At 37.8% G+C, this 18002-nt stretch overlaps 1 protein-coding gene across 2 annotated transcripts in view; it reads right to left on the minus strand.

Annotated features, from left to right (window-relative positions):
• The window catches only part of PI4K2A (phosphatidylinositol 4-kinase type 2 alpha), a 31605-nt gene that overhangs the window by 2982 nt on the left and 10621 nt on the right, over window positions 1–18002 (minus strand). Inside the window, exons 3-8 of one of the 2 annotated variants that reach the window (XM_017664684.3) lie at window positions 11129–11260; window positions 10600–10753; window positions 5260–5321; window positions 3662–3761; window positions 2794–2927; window positions 2306–2365 (exon numbers count right to left, since the gene is read on the minus strand). In XM_017664684.3, the coding sequence (XP_017520173.3) occupies window positions 2306–2365; window positions 2794–2927; window positions 3662–3761; window positions 5260–5321; window positions 10600–10753; window positions 11129–11260 (642 nt within the window). The remainder of the gene's footprint in view (window positions 1–2305; window positions 2366–2793; window positions 2928–3661; window positions 3762–5259; window positions 5322–10599; window positions 10754–11128; window positions 11261–18002) is intronic. The other variant, XM_037015755.2, reaches the window with a different exon arrangement.

Consider the following 18002-nt stretch of genomic DNA (forward strand, 5'->3'; position numbering starts at 1 on the left):
ATGTCATTAGATGGATAAGAAAAGTAATCAGTATTATAATGTGGCCCCTCCCTTATTTTCTAAAATTCTATCTTCCCATCCAACTCTCTGAAGAGAAAAACATCTGGAAGTTGGAAGTGACTGTCTTTGAATTAAGGAATTATAGGTGATTTTTATTTACTGTTGTTTATCCTTATTTTCTGATTTTCCTGCAAAAACTATGTATTAAAAAAGCCTAATACTTCAGTTGATTCACCCTCTAAGTCTGTCTCATCATCTTTTTTTTAAATAAAATTTTTACTTTGGAATAATTTTAGATTTACAGAAAAGCTGCAAAGATAGTACAAAGAGTTCCTGTACACCATTTACCCAGTTTCTCCTAATTTTAACATCTTACATAACCATGGTACATTTACCAAAACTAGAGAATTAGCATTGGAACATTACCATTACCCAAACTCCAGACTTAAAGCAGATTCCATTAGCTTTTCCAGTACTGTTCCTTCTCTATTTTGGAACCCATCCGGATACCACATTGTATTTTAGCTCCTTACCAACTTTTGTCTGTATTTACAGATATTTCACATGTGGGTCCATGGGAACACATTATCTCCCCCTTGTTAAAATTAGAATTCCCACCATTTATCTTCTCTGGTGGGACAATACAAAACTTGAAGCTGACCTAGGACAGCCTTCTTTAAACCAACAGATGATTTTCACATCCCGTCTTCAGACACACAGGAGAGTAAGCTAGGCTGCACCCTCAGATCACACTAACACACACAGCCCTGAAGCCACAAATATCCTGGGCCCACAAATGCTGCTAATGACACAGAGATTCACCTGGAACAGAGGTCAGAAGTCAGAAACAGACCCTCCCAGTAGGGAGTTCCCTTTTCACTTAATTGTTCTGGTACTTGTCAGCACCTTACACTGCTTCAAAGACTCTTGAGCAAAAGTTCAGGACAAAGAATGAAAAAGGAGCTTCAAGTGGAATTGGAGTGGGTTGTGCAGGAGACCATCCACCTTAAGAGAAAGAGGGTTTGAAACCTGTGCTGGCTGGATCTTCTGTGCTTCCTTGGGTTCTCTGGGTTAGAAGATACCTCTTATGTGTGCTGCAGTATTTGTAGTAAAATGTCAAATTGTAGACACTTACTTTCAAAAGATTTGGCAAAGAAAAAAAACTAGGGAGAGAGACAAATTATATAGATGTATTAAAGAGAGAAATTATACAGACATATTATTTAGATAGGTAATATCTAAATATAGAAATATGAGATAAAGGTAGTAACTAAATATAGAAATATGAGATAAAGCAAATCTGGCTAACTAAATGTAACCACTGGTGAATCTAGGAGAAGATCCCACTCTTTCAATTCTACTAAGGTTTGAAACTTTATCATACTAAAAATTTGAAGAAAATTTTACAGCAGGCACATAATGCTAAGAATAAATAATATCTTTAAAAATTTTATTTAAAGGGGATTTCCCTCAGACCCTGCATTCGGCATCTACTTTCTGGTTAGAATAATAAATAATAAATAATCACCCAACTCCATCTCTCCGGGGTTTCTTCACCCTTACCCTTCAGCTCATGGCTTCCACATAGCCCACCTATGATTACATTTCAGGTAGGGAGAAGGTTATGGCCTCATTCCCCTGTGGTACATCAGATTTCTGTAAGGCAGAGGCTCATTTTTGCTCCAACATGTGACTGATAAGCAAGTGGTATACTGGCCACCTACAGGCTGGGAGGCACTGGATGTTCATGGAATCTTATAGTGTTCAGAGGAAAGTGCACTAGGTTATAAATTGCCAAAAGGCCCTCAAAGAACACTAAGAGCAAAAGAGGGAAAGACAAAACTGAACTCTCCCAACCACCCACGTTTTCCTTTTGCCACTTTAGATAATGGCCTACATGGTTATAATGAAATGAGGATTGCTATGGCAACTGAGGCTCTTACCCAAGGTTACAGACCTTATAAATGGTGAAGCAATGACTCTAGAGCCTAGCTCTTAACTACCAAGGCATATGGCCTGTCTTGAGCAACATGAGGGCAGGGACTGCTAGGTCAGTTTACCAATGAACTATCCAGCGGCACACAGTTAAGCACCTAGTAAGTGCTTCACCAAACACTGGATATTGTGGAAGACGTGGGAGATTTGAAGGGCTAGCATTTTCTCCCATGTGGTAGGGCAGTCACAAACATGCATGGCATCAACTAAAATGGGTGTAAAATACAAGTTTTACACATTTACTCAACATGAGCATATAACCCTCCCAAAGAGATCCCTGGATGACACCAGGAGGAAGCCCCAGGCTTACCTGTCCCCGCATGACAGCAATCTGCTTATGGAACTGGCCCCTATCGAAACCAGGATCTTTCTATAAAAGAAGGGCAGAAGGAGATAGAATCGGCCTGAGTCCCTCAGAAGCCATTTTCCTTCTCAATTAGAAATGTTCTAAGGACAACCTACCTGAAGCTTATAAGGCTTAAATATCTTGCCCTGAGTCTCATTATTAACTACAGAACTCCAGGCTCTCGTGCTCCCTGTGAAAATGAGCTCAGCAGATACACTGCAGCCACACCACACAAAGGAAACACACCAGTGTGATTCATCAGAGCTGCCAATGTGTTTTCAAACCAACCCAAAAGAGATCTTGCTGTGCACATGTGGGAATCTTGCTCTTCAATGGCTAACACAAATCAGAAGGGTGCTAGCCATTTAGCCATTCTCTCTTGGACCAATTATAAAAACTATTAGAAACTCTTTCTTCTATATGGTTATAAGGCTCAGGTTCCCAGAGCTAACCTTGAAGAGCTCATATAGGTCTTCCTCCAAGTCCTTGACAAAGTTAGGGTCCGATATCTTTGGAAGAATCAGTTCTTTGATCTCCTGAGAGAATGGGACTTTTGCCTGGGGCAACCAGGCCCAGTAAAAGGGATCTGAAAAGAAGAAAAACCAAAGGCACAGCTAGTATTGATACAGTCCTTGCTCATCTATGTCCTCCACCTCTCAGAGCACTGCAAAAGGCAGAACACCCCTCTTACTGGACAAACAAGAGAAAAGAAAGAGTTACGAGGGCTATTAACTGCAAAGGTTACACAGTAAGTAGAGGAACTAGGATTCAGACCAAGGTCTGCTTAATTCCAGGGCCTGTGCTCTTTCCCAGACATTACATGACCTTCCAAGATTCAAGCCCATTTAGAAGCATGCACATGCCACTGAGACACTGAAGTGCTCCTTCTGAAAAGATAGATTAGTACTGCAAAGGGGCTAGTGAACCCTATTTATATCTCTCTCTTTCTTTCCAAAAGTTTCTCAGTTATAACAGGGCAGGTGCTGGCTTCCAGGGTGTCAACTTACATGTAGGGACACAAACAGAATAAATTATGGTAAGACAAGTCCTCAGAAAGAATAAGAAAAATGCTAAGCATAAAGATAAGAAAACTCAATTCTACACTTCTAATGGGAATAATGTAAGATAAAAATTATAATAATAGCTTGCATTATGGAGTAGCTGCCATGTACCAGCCATTGTGCTAAAGTGCATGAGCTGCATTATTTCATTAATTCCTAGAACAATCCTGTGATAGAGATATTATTATCTTCATGGCACAGATTACAAAACTGAGACTGAGCAAAAAAAGAGCCAGACCACAGTGGTCTTGAGACTTACATGCCCTCCAGGAGTCAGGATGCTTCAGGGGGAAAGCCAACCCGTTGTCTATAGCAGCCACCCTGATAACAGGCTCCTTTACCACCACCCAGTCTGTGTCCTGAAGAGCAAGGAAAGACTAAATACTTAGGATGCAATCTGACTCAGGCCCTTTAAAGTAGCAGCAAAGCATCCCATCTCAACTCCTTTAGGACTGATCCTTATTCAACCTCTGAACTAGTTTTCATATTGTTACTTGAATTTTGTACACTTATGGCACCTCTGACTTGGCTAATTCAAGGTTCTCAGAGTCCCTTTTTCTTGTCTTAGAACAGGTGCACTTCCCTAGTGGAGTTGGCACAGTCCTTGATTGATGAAAGGCAATGATAACAACAAAAGCTAACTATAAGCCATTCCTCCTAGGAAAAGGCAATGAGACTTCTTGAGAACATGAAAAAGAGAAAGATCCTTTTGTGTGGACTTTTACCCCAGATGCCACTTCACTGGTGGTGACCACACTTTCTTGATAATCTTCCATGAATCATGGAAGATAACAGCTGACTGCTCTTGCATAAGGGTGTCTGTTCCCCTGCTTCAATGATACATAAAAAGGAAACGGACAAGAGTTGAATGCAAAAGAGTGGGGCAGGTTATCCATGAGAGCCCATGTCAGACACTCCCATGACTGTCTATGTGGCCCCATGCTTCAGGTTCACTGGGACCATCACAGGAACAGGGAATGTGATTCCAGAATACTTGCTTTAGAATCCCCTGGGATACCTTATTAAAAGTGTGGCATCCTGAGCATTAGCCCAGACCTAATAAGGGAAAGTCTTAAAGAATATGTATAAGCTCTTCAGGCGATTCTGATGTACAAAATTTGAGAGCTACTATTAGAGAGGGAAGTAAAACGCTGTGAGGATGTGTTAGCTGATCTTATTGTGTGTAACCTTATGTGATAAACATTCTGCAATATAAATGCATCAAATCATCACACTGTACATCTTAAATTTGCATAATGTTATATGTCTACTATATCTGAATAAAACTGGGGAAAAAAAAGAATAAAAGCCACCTCATTCTCCTTCTCCAGTTAGCCTTTCCACTAATTTTTTAAAATGTATACACTAAGCAGGACCACAGAAGTATGGTGGAGGATAAAAGCAGTGAGAAAATAAAGAAAGCTGCAGGAAGCAGCTTTTTCTAAATGATGTTGTGTAGAATTGTGATCTGTTGTGAAAAAACTGTTCCATGGTCAAGAAGTTTGGAAATTGCTGGACCAAACAAAATTAAATAGGTTCATTTAATGCACTATTTCTCAGACCTTTACTATGCTACTATGTAGTATGAATCTCCAGGAAATGCATAAAATATATAATAGGTTCCAAACTTATCTGAACTTTTCTTCATTCTATCCCTATTAACATCATTCAAAGGGATATTCCTTTAAAAACAAATTGAGAAAAGCTCTACCAAATATTAACCTTTCAATTTTAAACACATGTGCTATCCTGATTCTTCTGAACTTACAGGATCTGAATATCTAACCATTATGTGCTTCTATATTATGCATATATTTCACTTCATCCTCTTCTTCAAGATATAGATTGACCTCTTACCCGAGAGCTAGAACTATCCATTGGACAGTCATATTTAATCAGCCAGTTGTCATTGCCTCGATCTGTGAACAGAAACATGAAGTTAGTAGAAAAAAACTAGAATGACTTTCATTTTCAATAATGATAGAATAGATAGTTTGGACCAATCATTCTACTGAGAATGACTATAAAACATGAATAAAATATTCTTAAATATCTTGAAGGCATTGGAGTTTTAATAAGACCATTGAGAGTTAAAGTGTTAAGATCTGGGAGAGTAAGGAAATCTAGAGAGGAGAGTTCAGCATTTGTTGCTTCTTTTCTTCTCTAGCACCTGTTGATTTGGGAAGAGGTGGCTAAGAGGCTGAGAGATGTGACAGTGTTCTAATATCCTTGTGGAGCTAGGGAGACAAATTTGTAGCCTGATGACTGATAAGGGGGAGGAGGCCCTGGTAAATCACCCATGCTTTGGGTTGAAACCTGAAGGACTACACCTTGGATGTGAGCAGTTTCCCCATAATACCTGAAAGTAAAGTCATCCTGAATTGCTGATGCCCCTAGCTGCTTGCCACAAGCAAAACTTCTTCCAGACAGGATCTATGTCAGCATCCTAGTCCTTCAACTATTTGTACAATTTCTGACACTCAAAAATAACCAGGTGTATGAGGAGACATGATGACATGAATAAAAACAAAGAAAACAAAAGAAAATTAAAATAAATCTATAGGAGCTCCAAACAGTGAAGATACGGACTCTAAAATGTTCAAGATAAAATCCTTAATATGTTTAAGAAGATGAAAGTCAAGATTAAAAAATATCAGCAGAAAACAGGAATCTATAAATAAGAATCAAACAGAAATTCAAGAACTTAAAAATACAGTTATCAGAGTTAAGAACACAACAGATGAGTCTGACAGCACACTGTGTTACAGAGAGAAGTAGTGCTCTGAAAGATAAGTCACAAGAAAACAGCAGAATGAAGCACTCCGGAAAAAAGATGTATATGTGAACACATACTAATTACACATTCTTGGAGTCCTAGGAGCAGAGAGAAAAATGGGCAGGTGTAATATTTAGAGGTAACAGCTGAGGATTTTCCAAAAGTGACTAAAGATCTCATACTAGAGATTCAAGGAAGCCTGTTCTTATCAAAGAAAGAAAACTATACCAAGGTATATCACAGTAAAACATTTGAAAACAAACTACAGGGAAAATCTTAAAAGGAACTAGAGAAAAAGACAGATTACCTTCAAAGAGGCAAGAATAATATGAATAATAACTGACTTCTCCACAGAAACCATGGGAACAATAAGACAACAGAATTTTTTTAACTGCTGAAAGAAAATAACTGCCAATCCCAAATTCTATACCCAGCAAAAATAGCCTTCAAAAAATGAGGGTGAAATAACAACATTTTCAGACAAACAAAAAAGTAAAAAATTCATCACCAGCAGATGAGTATTAACTATTCTCCAAGTCCAAGGAAAATTAACCCAAATAAAAACTTAGAATGCAAGAGGAAATAAAGACCAATAAAATGGGTAAATATGTCAGTAAATCTAGACAAATATTGTTAGTTTTCTTTGGTGTGACAATAGTATATATTTTTTTAAAGAGTTATCTTTTAGAGACACATACTAAAATAATTATGAATAAAATCATATCTTGGATTTGCTTTAAAATAATACAAGATGAGGATAAATGAAAGTGTGAATAGGACAGGATTTATCATGGATTGATGGTTGCTGAGAATGGAACAACTGGTTCAAACAGTTCATTATTTTGATTGTGTATATTCAAATGTCCCTATTAAAACTTATTTACAATAATAATAATGATAATATTATCTTATAGTTTTACATAAATGTGTTTTTATGTATACACATACACACAATATATGTACCTATATGATTAAAATACATGACAGAAGTATAAGTATGGAAATGGGTAAACAGACCTAAGGATTTTTGCATTGTCTAAGATCTTTGCATTGTCCAAGAAGAAAGTGCCAATTAATACTAGATTTTGGGAAACCAAGGATTCAGTGGTAATCTTTAGGATAACCACCAAAAGAAACAACAAAAAAATATATACAACTTCCAAGCTAAAAGAGGGGGGAAATTAAATAATTATAAAATAGTTTAAAAGAAAGCAAGAAAGGTGAGAAAAAAAATCATAGAAGAATCAGAAAACAGAAACAAGTAATAAAATGGCAGGTAAAAATTCAATTATATCTATAAGTACATTATAAATTAATGAACTAAATGCTCAAATTTAACAGTTGTCTCACTGGGTAAATAAAATTGACAAAGTCTTACCTAGACAGACTAAGAAAGAAAAGAATAATCAAGTTACTAAATCAGAAATGAAAGTAGGGACATTTCTATGGATTTTACAAAATAAAAAGGATTATATTATTGCAGAATACTACAAGCAATTAGGCCAGCAAACTGGTTAACCTACATGATATGGACAAATTTCAAGAAACACAAAACCTACCAAGATTAAATTGTGAAGAAACAGAAGAAAATAGAAAACCACAAAGAAACAGACCTATAACTAGTAAGGAGATTCAAGCAATAATCCAAAAATCTCTTGACAAATAACAGCCCTGAACCTGATGGCTTGACTAGTGAATTCCACCAAACACTTAAAATATAACTAACACCAATCCTGTGCAAACTTTTCAAAGAAACTGAAGAGGGGATATTCCATAATTCATTCTATGATGTTGGCATTACCTTGATACTAAAGCCAGACAAAGACATTATAAGAAAATGACAGACCAATACCCTTTATGAATACTGATGAAAAAATCCTCCACAAAATGCCAGTAAGCTGAATTCATTAGCATATTAAAGGATCATACACCATGACTAAGTGGTATTTATTGCTGGAACACAGGAATGGTTCAACATATGAAAATCAATCAATGTAATATATCACATTTACAGAATAAAGAAGAAAAACACAATCATCTCAATTGATGCTGAAAAATCATCTGACAAAATTTGACATCATTTCATGATAAAAACATTCAACAAACTGGGAGTAGAAGGAAACTACCTCAGCATAATAAAAGTCATATGTGAAAATCCCACAGCAAATGTCACACTCAATGGTGAAAGACCAAAATATTGTCTTCTGTGATCTAGAATAAGGTAAGGATGCTTGCTTTCACCATTTCTATTCAACAAGTATAGGAAGATAAGAGCAACTATGCAAGAAAAATAAATAAAAGGTAACCAAACTGGAAAGGAAGAGGTAAAATGATCTCTTCTCACAGATGAGATGATCTTATATGCAGAAAACCCTAAAATTTTCACACACAAAAAACTCTGAATAAATAAACTCAGCAAAGTATCAGAATACAAAGTCAACCCACAAAAGTCAGACGTACTATTGTTCAATAACAATTAACAATCCAAAAAGGAAATTAAGAAGGCAATTCCATTTCTAATAGCATCAAAAACAAAAAGAATATGTAAGTAATAATTTAATCAGGAAGGTGAAAAGATGATACAATGAAAACTACAATGCTGAAATTTTAGAAGATATAAATAAATGGAAAGACACCCTATGTTAATATTTGGAGGAATTAATATTGTTAGGATAGCCATACTAGAGATTTAATGCAATTCTTACCAAAATACCAATGATATTTTTTGCAGGAAAAAAAAAAAAAAAACCTACCCTAAAATTCATATGGAACTTCCAGGGACCCTAATAGCCAAAACAATCCAGAAAAAGAATAAAGCTGGAAGGAATCGCATTTCCTCCAAAACTTTCAAACATATTACAAAACTACCACTAAAAACTTACTATAAAGGTAGAGTGATGAATAAAGTGTGCTACAGACATGCAGACCAATGGAACAGAATAGGAAGTCTAGAAACAAATCTTCACATATCTGATGAAATGATTTTTGATAAGGGTGGCAAGACTATGTACCAGGAAAAGAATCTTTTTAATAAATGGTGCTGGGAAAACTGGATATTCACATAAAAAGAATGAAGTTGGATCTTTACCTAACACCATATAAAAAATTAACTCAAAATGGATCCATGATATAAACCTAAAACCTAAAACTATAAAATTCTTAAGATGAAAACATAGGGCAAAGTTTCATGACAGTAGATTTTGCAATGATTTCTTAGATATGACATCAAAGGCACAGACAGCAAAAGAAAAATAGATAAATCGGACTTCATGAAAATTTTAAAAATTAATTCATCAGAAAACACTATCACCAGAATAAAAAGGCAGCCAACAGAATGGGACAAAATATTTGCAAAACATACCTGATAAGGAATTAATATCCAGAATATACAAAGAACTTCTACAACTCAACAACAATAAAACAACAACCCAATTCAAAGATGGGCAAAGGACTTGAACAGACATTTTCTCCAAAAGTATACAAATGGCCAAAAAGCACATGAAAAGATGTTCAACATCCTTAATCACTAGGAAAATGCAATTCAAAACTACAATGAGATATTGCCTCATGCCTATTAGGATGGTTATCACTATTAAAAAAAAAACCAACAAACAGAAAATAACAAGTGGTGGTGATGATATGGAGAAATTGGAACTCCTGTGCACTACTGATGGTAATGTAAAATGGAAGAGCTGCTGTGGAGAACAATACAACAGTTCCTTCAAAAATTAAACACAGAATCAACATATGACCCAGCAACTTCTCTTCTGGGTATATACTTAGAAGAATTAAAAGCAGTATGTCCTAAAGATATTTATACACCTATGTTCACAGCACCATTACTCACAATAGCTAAAATGCAGAAGCAACCAGCATCCAATGACAGATGAATAGATAAAATGTGGCATGTACATGCAATGGAATATTACTCAGCCTTAAAAAGAAAGGAAAACTAGCACATGTTACAACATGAATGAACCTTGAGGATGTCATGCAAAGTGAAATAAGCCAGCCACAAAATGACAAATACTGTATAAGTCCACTTATATGAGGTAAAGACAAACTATCCTGTGATAGGCCTTGCTACTATGAATGTAGGGATTTTTGATCCCTAGTTGTCCTGTTGCTTTGGAAGAGCCAAAGTGTCTTCTGTCTGAGACCAGGAAAGAGGCTAGGGTAAAATGTAAATACTGGCTCCAGGCCTCACCCACCACCTCAGATAATCACACATGATATGCCTAGACAAAGTTTGTCTTGCTAAAGTGTTCTCGAGACTCTCCCCAAATGTGGAATAATCCTTCTGACTAAAGAAAAGTCATCCTGATAAAGCATTCTGATACCAAGCTCTGCAAGCTTCCAGGCCTCCTCCCGTGCCTCACTGCAGTCTGGCAGAGGCCATGGGACCACCCACAGCTGCTCACCAGTGTTGCGGATGATGTAATCCAGCACCACCAACCTCTCAAACTGGAGCAGTAGTTGCCGGTTAGTGTTTTCAGCGAGAGGTTCTGCTTCAAAACGCCGTAGCCAGTAGTCTGCATCTTTGTAGGATTCCACAAAGAGCTGGAATGAACCAACCTACAACCAAAAAGGAGGAATAAAGGTATTTCCCTACAGCCCAAGTCCAAAGACACCATAAGTAAACCAGACACCCACTAAGGCCCTGTGGAATTTATATATCAGAAGATTGTGGTACCTGGTGAAGTGATTTCCCATCCAAACTCAAGAAACCCATCTAAATGGTCCAGAGAAGTAACATGAGAAAGTTATGGTATTTATTCTCTGGAAAATTAATCTCTAAACTCTAGGCCCTTGACAGAAATGAGGAACACAGGGGCCTCAGGGCAGGCTATTCATGTGTCCTTATGCAAGTCTATAGGCACCCTGCTTCACCACTTGAATGATTTATACCACTATAATATATTGCCTATAAGCCACACAGGTAGTCTATACCTTTGGCGGTAGCCCGATGCGGTTAAACCGCTGCCCAACTTTTGGCACTTTCTCTAGTGCAAGCCGCTTGCCCCTGGACTTCACGCGATCAATGGCACTATAGTTGAAGGTCTCACTGGCCAGGTATACTACCTACAGTGGAAAGAGAAGAGATACTTAGGTTAAAGTCAAGTATAAGGAACTATACCACTATGGTAGAGAATAGCTAGGTGCTCACCAGTACTGTTCCTCTTCCAAGGCACACAGAAAGAATGCATTTCTCAGCCTTTCTAGTCAGTAGGATAGAAATGAAGGGCTCTGAGATGGTAAAGCCACATCATGGAAGGATCCTAGATCCCTTATCAACTACATGGAGTAACAAAAGATCTAGATCCTAACTGGCATGGATCTATGATGTGAGTAAAAAATAAACTCCTACTGTTTTAAGCCACTGTGACTGAGGGGTTGTCACAGCAGCTAGCAAGAATTACCTGACTAATATAGACACCCCTGGGTTAGGAAAGGATGGCCCAATGCCTATTTTCTCTGCAGATAAAAACGAATTTTTCTATCAATTTACTCTATACCCTTTAATTTCCTTTTGAAGTTTGTACTACATGTAAATTATTCACATTCAAAAAATAAACATTAAAATAGGTTGTAATTTTTAGTGAATTGCTATATTTATGCATGTTCCTGCAGACTATTTCTGGACTATTACACAAGAAACTAGCAAGAGCAGCTGCCTTTGAGGGAAGAAACTGAGTGACTGGAAAACGGGTGGGAGAGAGGCCAAATTACTCTTCTCTGTTTACTCTATTGTGCCTTCTGATTTTTGCACTAGATGCATGCATTGCCTATTCAAAAAAGCATTTTTCAATGGCCACCAATATTACACTTTACTGTCAAATTGTGGTGATATCACTGTAATATGTATGTACATCCATTATCACACCTACCATATTTTTTTATGATTATCCATTTGTATATCTAAATTCTCTCTTAAGACTAATGAATTCTGGGGAGGAAGAGAACATCATATTTATATTAGCATCCCCAGTATCTAACACAGTGCCTGGCACATGCTTATTAAATATTTAGTAAATGAATGAAAGAATAAGTTACAAGCTTCTTTCAGAGACAGCAACAAGTGAGTTTTAAAATATAAATACCTAAAATCAAATTTATAAGGAAATTCTTCTCCTAAGCCTTGCAAAATTCATTACAAATAACTAATCATTCTGCCTATGAACCTTACAGATAAAGAGAGGCAAAATAATTCCCTCCCTCCCATCCATCCACCCATACACCCAGTGCTAATGAAGTACCTAAACTGCGTGTGCAAGACACTATGTCAAAACCTCTGCTGAGGAAACTCTGACACAGAAATAAAGGGAAAAAAAGGCTTTCCTAACACTGTCTTGCCAATTTCCACAGTGAAAGCCCTGGCTCTCTTAAGCCATAAATCATCCTTTTCCCATCAGACTTATTTTTGATCACTCTTTGTAACAAACCATTTTCCCTACAGCTAAAGAAACTATCACAACCTGAAACCTCACAGAGACAGCTATTGATTGAGAATTAGAGTCTTACTATTTGAAACCCCATTGCAACCTTGAGCCCTGTTGCCACAGTGACAGATGCTCTGATCAACTGGATAGAATCCTGTCACAAGGGTGTTAGGGGAGGCAAGGAGGGGAGAGACTTCCTCTTACTATTCTTCAGTAGCTGTATGTTAAGCTCGCAAAGTTCTGTCTCATTTCAGTCTCATGGAAGAGTGTTTTTGTTGTTGCTGACTTTCTGTTGCAAAAGCTCCTCAAGCCTTATTAAGGTTCTCTACCAGGGAAAAAGGAAGACCAGAGCTGGGGAAGAAAGAGATTGTGGGGGGGGACATTAATGATTAGAACACTCATAAAAATACCATAGCCTAAAACATATGGTGTTTACATTGTGCCAGGCACTGGGCTAGGTGCTTTATGTAGATTATATTATGTAATCTAATAGCCTATAATATAGGGACTATCTATATCCCTATTTTATTTTTACAGTGAGGAAACTGAGCAGACAGAGGGTATGGGGGTGGCTTAAGTGACTTGCCCAAGGTTCACCCAATAAAAAGCTGTAAAACCAGAACTTGCACTCTAATTCTTAGGCACTGTACTCCGGAAGCACAGTCAGAGCAAGCAGGTCTTGGGCCAGGGGCAGGCTGCTATTCACCTGGAAAGGAAATTACAGGGTGATGAGCAAGGAGTATTCGTACAAGTTCCTAATGTCTAGGAGGGGCCTAGCAGGAGGATTTCAGGTTAGGCAGGAGATCTTAGGAGCATTAATTATCATATCAGATGTTCAAAGTATGTTCAACGATGCAAAGAGAAAACTAAAGCATAAAGGGAAGGAGTGAGCAGCGCAAGGCCAGGCAGTGAATTTGATGTCAAATGCGAGTTACAAGGGATTAAAGACAGTGGTGTGAGAGGTGAGACAGAGACCTCCTCCTAAAACCACATACAATATGATAATATAATTAATACAACTAATGCTGAAAGATCAACAGAAAAGAGGGCTGCACCAGACTGCATACACCTGGAGAGAAGAGCGGACCTCACAGAACAGGGTAACATACCAAAGCTGGGACCTGGTGGGACTCAAGCCCTTCCACCACCCCAGCTGACCTACAGGAGGAAGAGAAACAGAGTGGGGAGGGTGTGGAGGCCTAGGACTGCTGAACACCTAGCCCTGGAAATCTGCTCTGGGAGCATGAACCTACATTGCATGGTGCTCTAGTGATTAGTGGGGTTGGAAAGCTAAGACAGGAGGAATACCTGGAGAGATGGAGATTCCAGCTGCTTGTGGAAAACAGGAATTCATATCCATCTGATCTGGGTGGGCAGTCAGAGACTTCCTAACAACAAGATGGCTGATAATGGGGCAAGTACTGCACAGATCTTACTGCTCAGGAGAAAGGGGAGGTAGACAAAATTGTCCGAGTGCACTCTGCCCAGCAGGTTAGGAACTTAAAACAATCTTCAGGCACTCCATTCCCCTGGCTGGCTACACAGCTCAAAGCCCCTCCACCCCACCCCCCGGGGATACACAGACTGCTATGACTTCCTCCCGGCTAGCCTGTACCTGGCTTGTAAACCGGCAGCCCCTGCCCTGGTGTCAGGCCAGCCAGAGGGAAGCCCCACCTATGGCAGCTACAAACACAAAGCATAGAGGCTTACGCCTGTGTGTTCAGCCCACTGGTTCTGGCAGTGGAGACAGGCATAGCAGCCGATAAGCAGGAAACAGCTCTTTCCTCCCCCTAGGCACCAATACCACTTCCCTGTGACCCCCTCCATTTGCTCCAGGGGCTGAGCAGCTCCTGAGAATAGAGCTTCTGGGCACTAGAGGGTGCCACATACAAATATGAAACGTCAAAGGAACCTGGTTCAAAGCAAAATCTCACCACCAGAGAATGGACCCAGTGAAAGTGAATACATCTTCCTGAAAGAGACTTCAAAATAAAAATCATAAACATGCTCATGGAGGTAAAGAAAAATATTCAAGAACTCAGGAATGAATTTAGGATGGAGATCCAATCATTGAAGAGCATAATGGAGGGTATTAAAAGCAGATTAGATACAGTGGAGGAGACAATAAATGAAACAAAAACTAGGGAAGAGGAATAGAAGAAGCTGAGGCACAGAGAGAAAAAAGGATACAAAGTGTCTTTGAGGAAGTAATTGCTGAAAACTTCCCCAATCTGGGAATGAGATAGTCTCTCAGGCCATTAAGGTGCACAGATCTCCCAACACAAGGGACCCAAGAGGGACAACACCAAGACATATAATAATTAAAATGGCAAAGATCAAGGATAAGGACAGACTATTAAAAGCATCCAGAGAGAGAAATAAGATCATATACAAAGGAAAACCCATCAGGCTATCATCAGACTTCTCAAAAGAAACCTTACAGGCCAGAAGGGAGTGGCATGATATATATAATGCAATGAAGCAGAAGGGCCTTGAACCAGGAATACTTTATCTGGCAAGATTATCATTTAAATTTGAAGGAGGGATTAAACAATTTGCAGATAAGCAAAAACTGAGAGAATTTAGCTCTCACAAACTTTCTCTACAGTATATTTTGGAGGGACTGCTATAGATGGAAGTGTTCCTAAGGTTAAATAGCTGTCACCAGGGGTAATAAAAAGAGATAGACAAAGTGTACAGAATATGATACCTAATATATATAGAATGGAGGAGAAATAAAAGGAGGGGGAAAAAAACCCTTTGGATTTGAGTTAAGTTAGACTCTTAGACAGTAAGGAAGTTACCCTTGAACCTTTGGTAACCACGAATCCAAAGCCTACAATGGCAATAAGTACATACCTATCAATAATCACCCTAAATGTAAATGGTCTGAATGCACCAATCAAAAGACACAGAGTCACTGAATGGATAAAAAAAACAAGACCCAACTATATGCTGCCTACAAGAGACTCACTTTAAACCCAAAGACATACACAGACTAAAAGTGAAAGGATGGAAAAAGATATTTCATGCAACTAATAGGGAGAATAAAGCAGGTGTTGCAGTCATTGTATCAAACAAAATATACTTCAAAACAAAGAAAGTCAAGATACAAAGAAGGACATAACATAATGATAAAGGGGTCAATCCAATAAGAGGATATAACCATTATAAATATCTATGCACCCAACACAGGAGCACCTACATATGTGAAACAAATACTAACAGAATTAAAAGGGGAAATAGAATGCAATGCATTCATTCTAGGAGACTTCAACACTCCATTCACTCCAAAGGACAGATCCACTGGACAGAAAATTAGTAAGGAGACAGAGGCATTGAACAACATATTAGAACAGATGGGCCTAACAGACATCTACAGAACTCTCCACCCAAAAGCAGCAGGATACACATTCTTTTCAAGTGCACATGGAACATTTTTCAGAATAGACCACATACTAGGCCACAAAAGGAGCCTCAGTAAACTCAAAAAGACTGAAATTGTACCAACCAACTTCTCAGTTCACAATGGTCTAAAACTAGAAATAAATTGTACAAAGGAAACAAAAAGGCTCACAAACACATGGAGGCTTTACAACATGCTCCTAAATAATCAATGGATCAATGACCAAATAAAAACAGAGATCAAGCAACATATGGAGACAAACAATAACTCAGTAACCAAAATCTGTGGGATGCAGCAAAGGCAGTGCTAAGAGGGAAGTATACTGCAATAAAGGCCTACCTCAGGAAAGAAAGACAATTCCATATGAACAGTCTAAACTCAAAATTAACAAAACTAGAAAAAGAAGAACAAATGAGGCCCAAAGTCAGTAGAGGGAGGGACATAATAAAGATTGGAGCAGAAATAAATAAAATTGAGAAGAATAAAACAATAGAAAGAATCAATGAAAGCAGGAGCTGGTTCTTCAAGAAAATAAACAAAATAGAAAAACCTCTAGCCAGACTTACCAAGAAAAAAAGGGAGTCTACACACATAAGCAGAATCAGAAATGAGAAAGAAAAAATCACTATGGACACCACAGAAATACAAAGAATTATTAGAGAATGCTATGAAAAATGATATGCTAACAAACTGGATAACCTAGAAGAAATGGACAATTTTCTAGAAAAATACAACCTTCCAAGGCTGACCCAGAAAGAAACAGAAAATCTGAACAGACCAACTACTAGCAGAGAAATTGAACTGGTAATCAAAAAACTACCTAAGAACAAAACACCTGGACCAGATGGCTTCACTGCTAAATTTTTTCAAACATTTAGTGAAGATCTAATACCCATCCTCCTTAAAGTTTTCCAAAAAGTAGAAGAGGAAGGAATACTTCCAAACTCATTCTATGAGGCCAGTATCACTCTAATACCAAAACCACACAAAGACACCACAAAAAAGAAAATTACAGACCAATATCCCTGATGAACATAGATGCAAAAATACTCAACAAAATAATAGCAAACCAAATTCAAAAATACATCAAAAAGATCATCCATCACAATCAAGTAGGACTTATTTCAGGGATGCAAGGATGGTACAATATTAGAAAATCCATCAACATCATCTACCACATCAATAAGAAGAAGGACAAAAACCACATGATCATCTCCATTTGCTGAAAAAGCATTTGACAAAATTCAACATCCATTCATGATAAAAACTCTCAACAAAATGGGTATAGAGGGCAAGTACCTCAACATAATAAAGGCCATATATGACAAACCCACAGCCAACATCATACTTAACAGTGAAAAGCTGAAAGCCTTTCCTTTAAGATCGGGAACAAGACAAGGATGCCCACTCTCTCCACTTTTATTCAACATAGTTCTGGAGGTCCTCATCATGGCAATCAGACAATGCAAAGAAATAAAAGGCATCCAGACTGGTAAAGAAGAAGTTAAACTGTCACACTGTTTGCAGATGACATGATATTGTACATAAAAAACTCTAAAGAATCCACTCCAAAACTAGTAGATCTAATATCTGAATGTAACAACATTGCAGGGTACAAAATTAATACACAGAAATCTGTTGCCCTCCTATACACTAATGATCAACTAACACTAATGATGAACTATCAGGAAAACAATTCCATTCATAATTGCATCAAAAAGAATAAAATACCTAGGAATAAACCTAACAAAGGAAATGAAAGACCTATACATTGAAAACTACAAGACACTCATGAGAGAAATTAAAGAAGATATCAATAAATGGAAACAAATCCTGTGCTCATGAATAGGAAGAATTAATATTGTCAAAATGGCCATCCTGCCTAAAGCAATCTACAGATTCAATGCAATCCCTATCAAAATACCAAGAGCATTCTTTAACAAACTAGATAAAAAGTTCTAAAATTCATATGGAACCG

Source organism: Manis javanica, chromosome 7 (assembly GCF_040802235.1).
Source record: "Manis javanica isolate MJ-LG chromosome 7, MJ_LKY, whole genome shotgun sequence".
Classification (NCBI taxonomy): domain Eukaryota; kingdom Metazoa; phylum Chordata; class Mammalia; order Pholidota; family Manidae; genus Manis; species Manis javanica.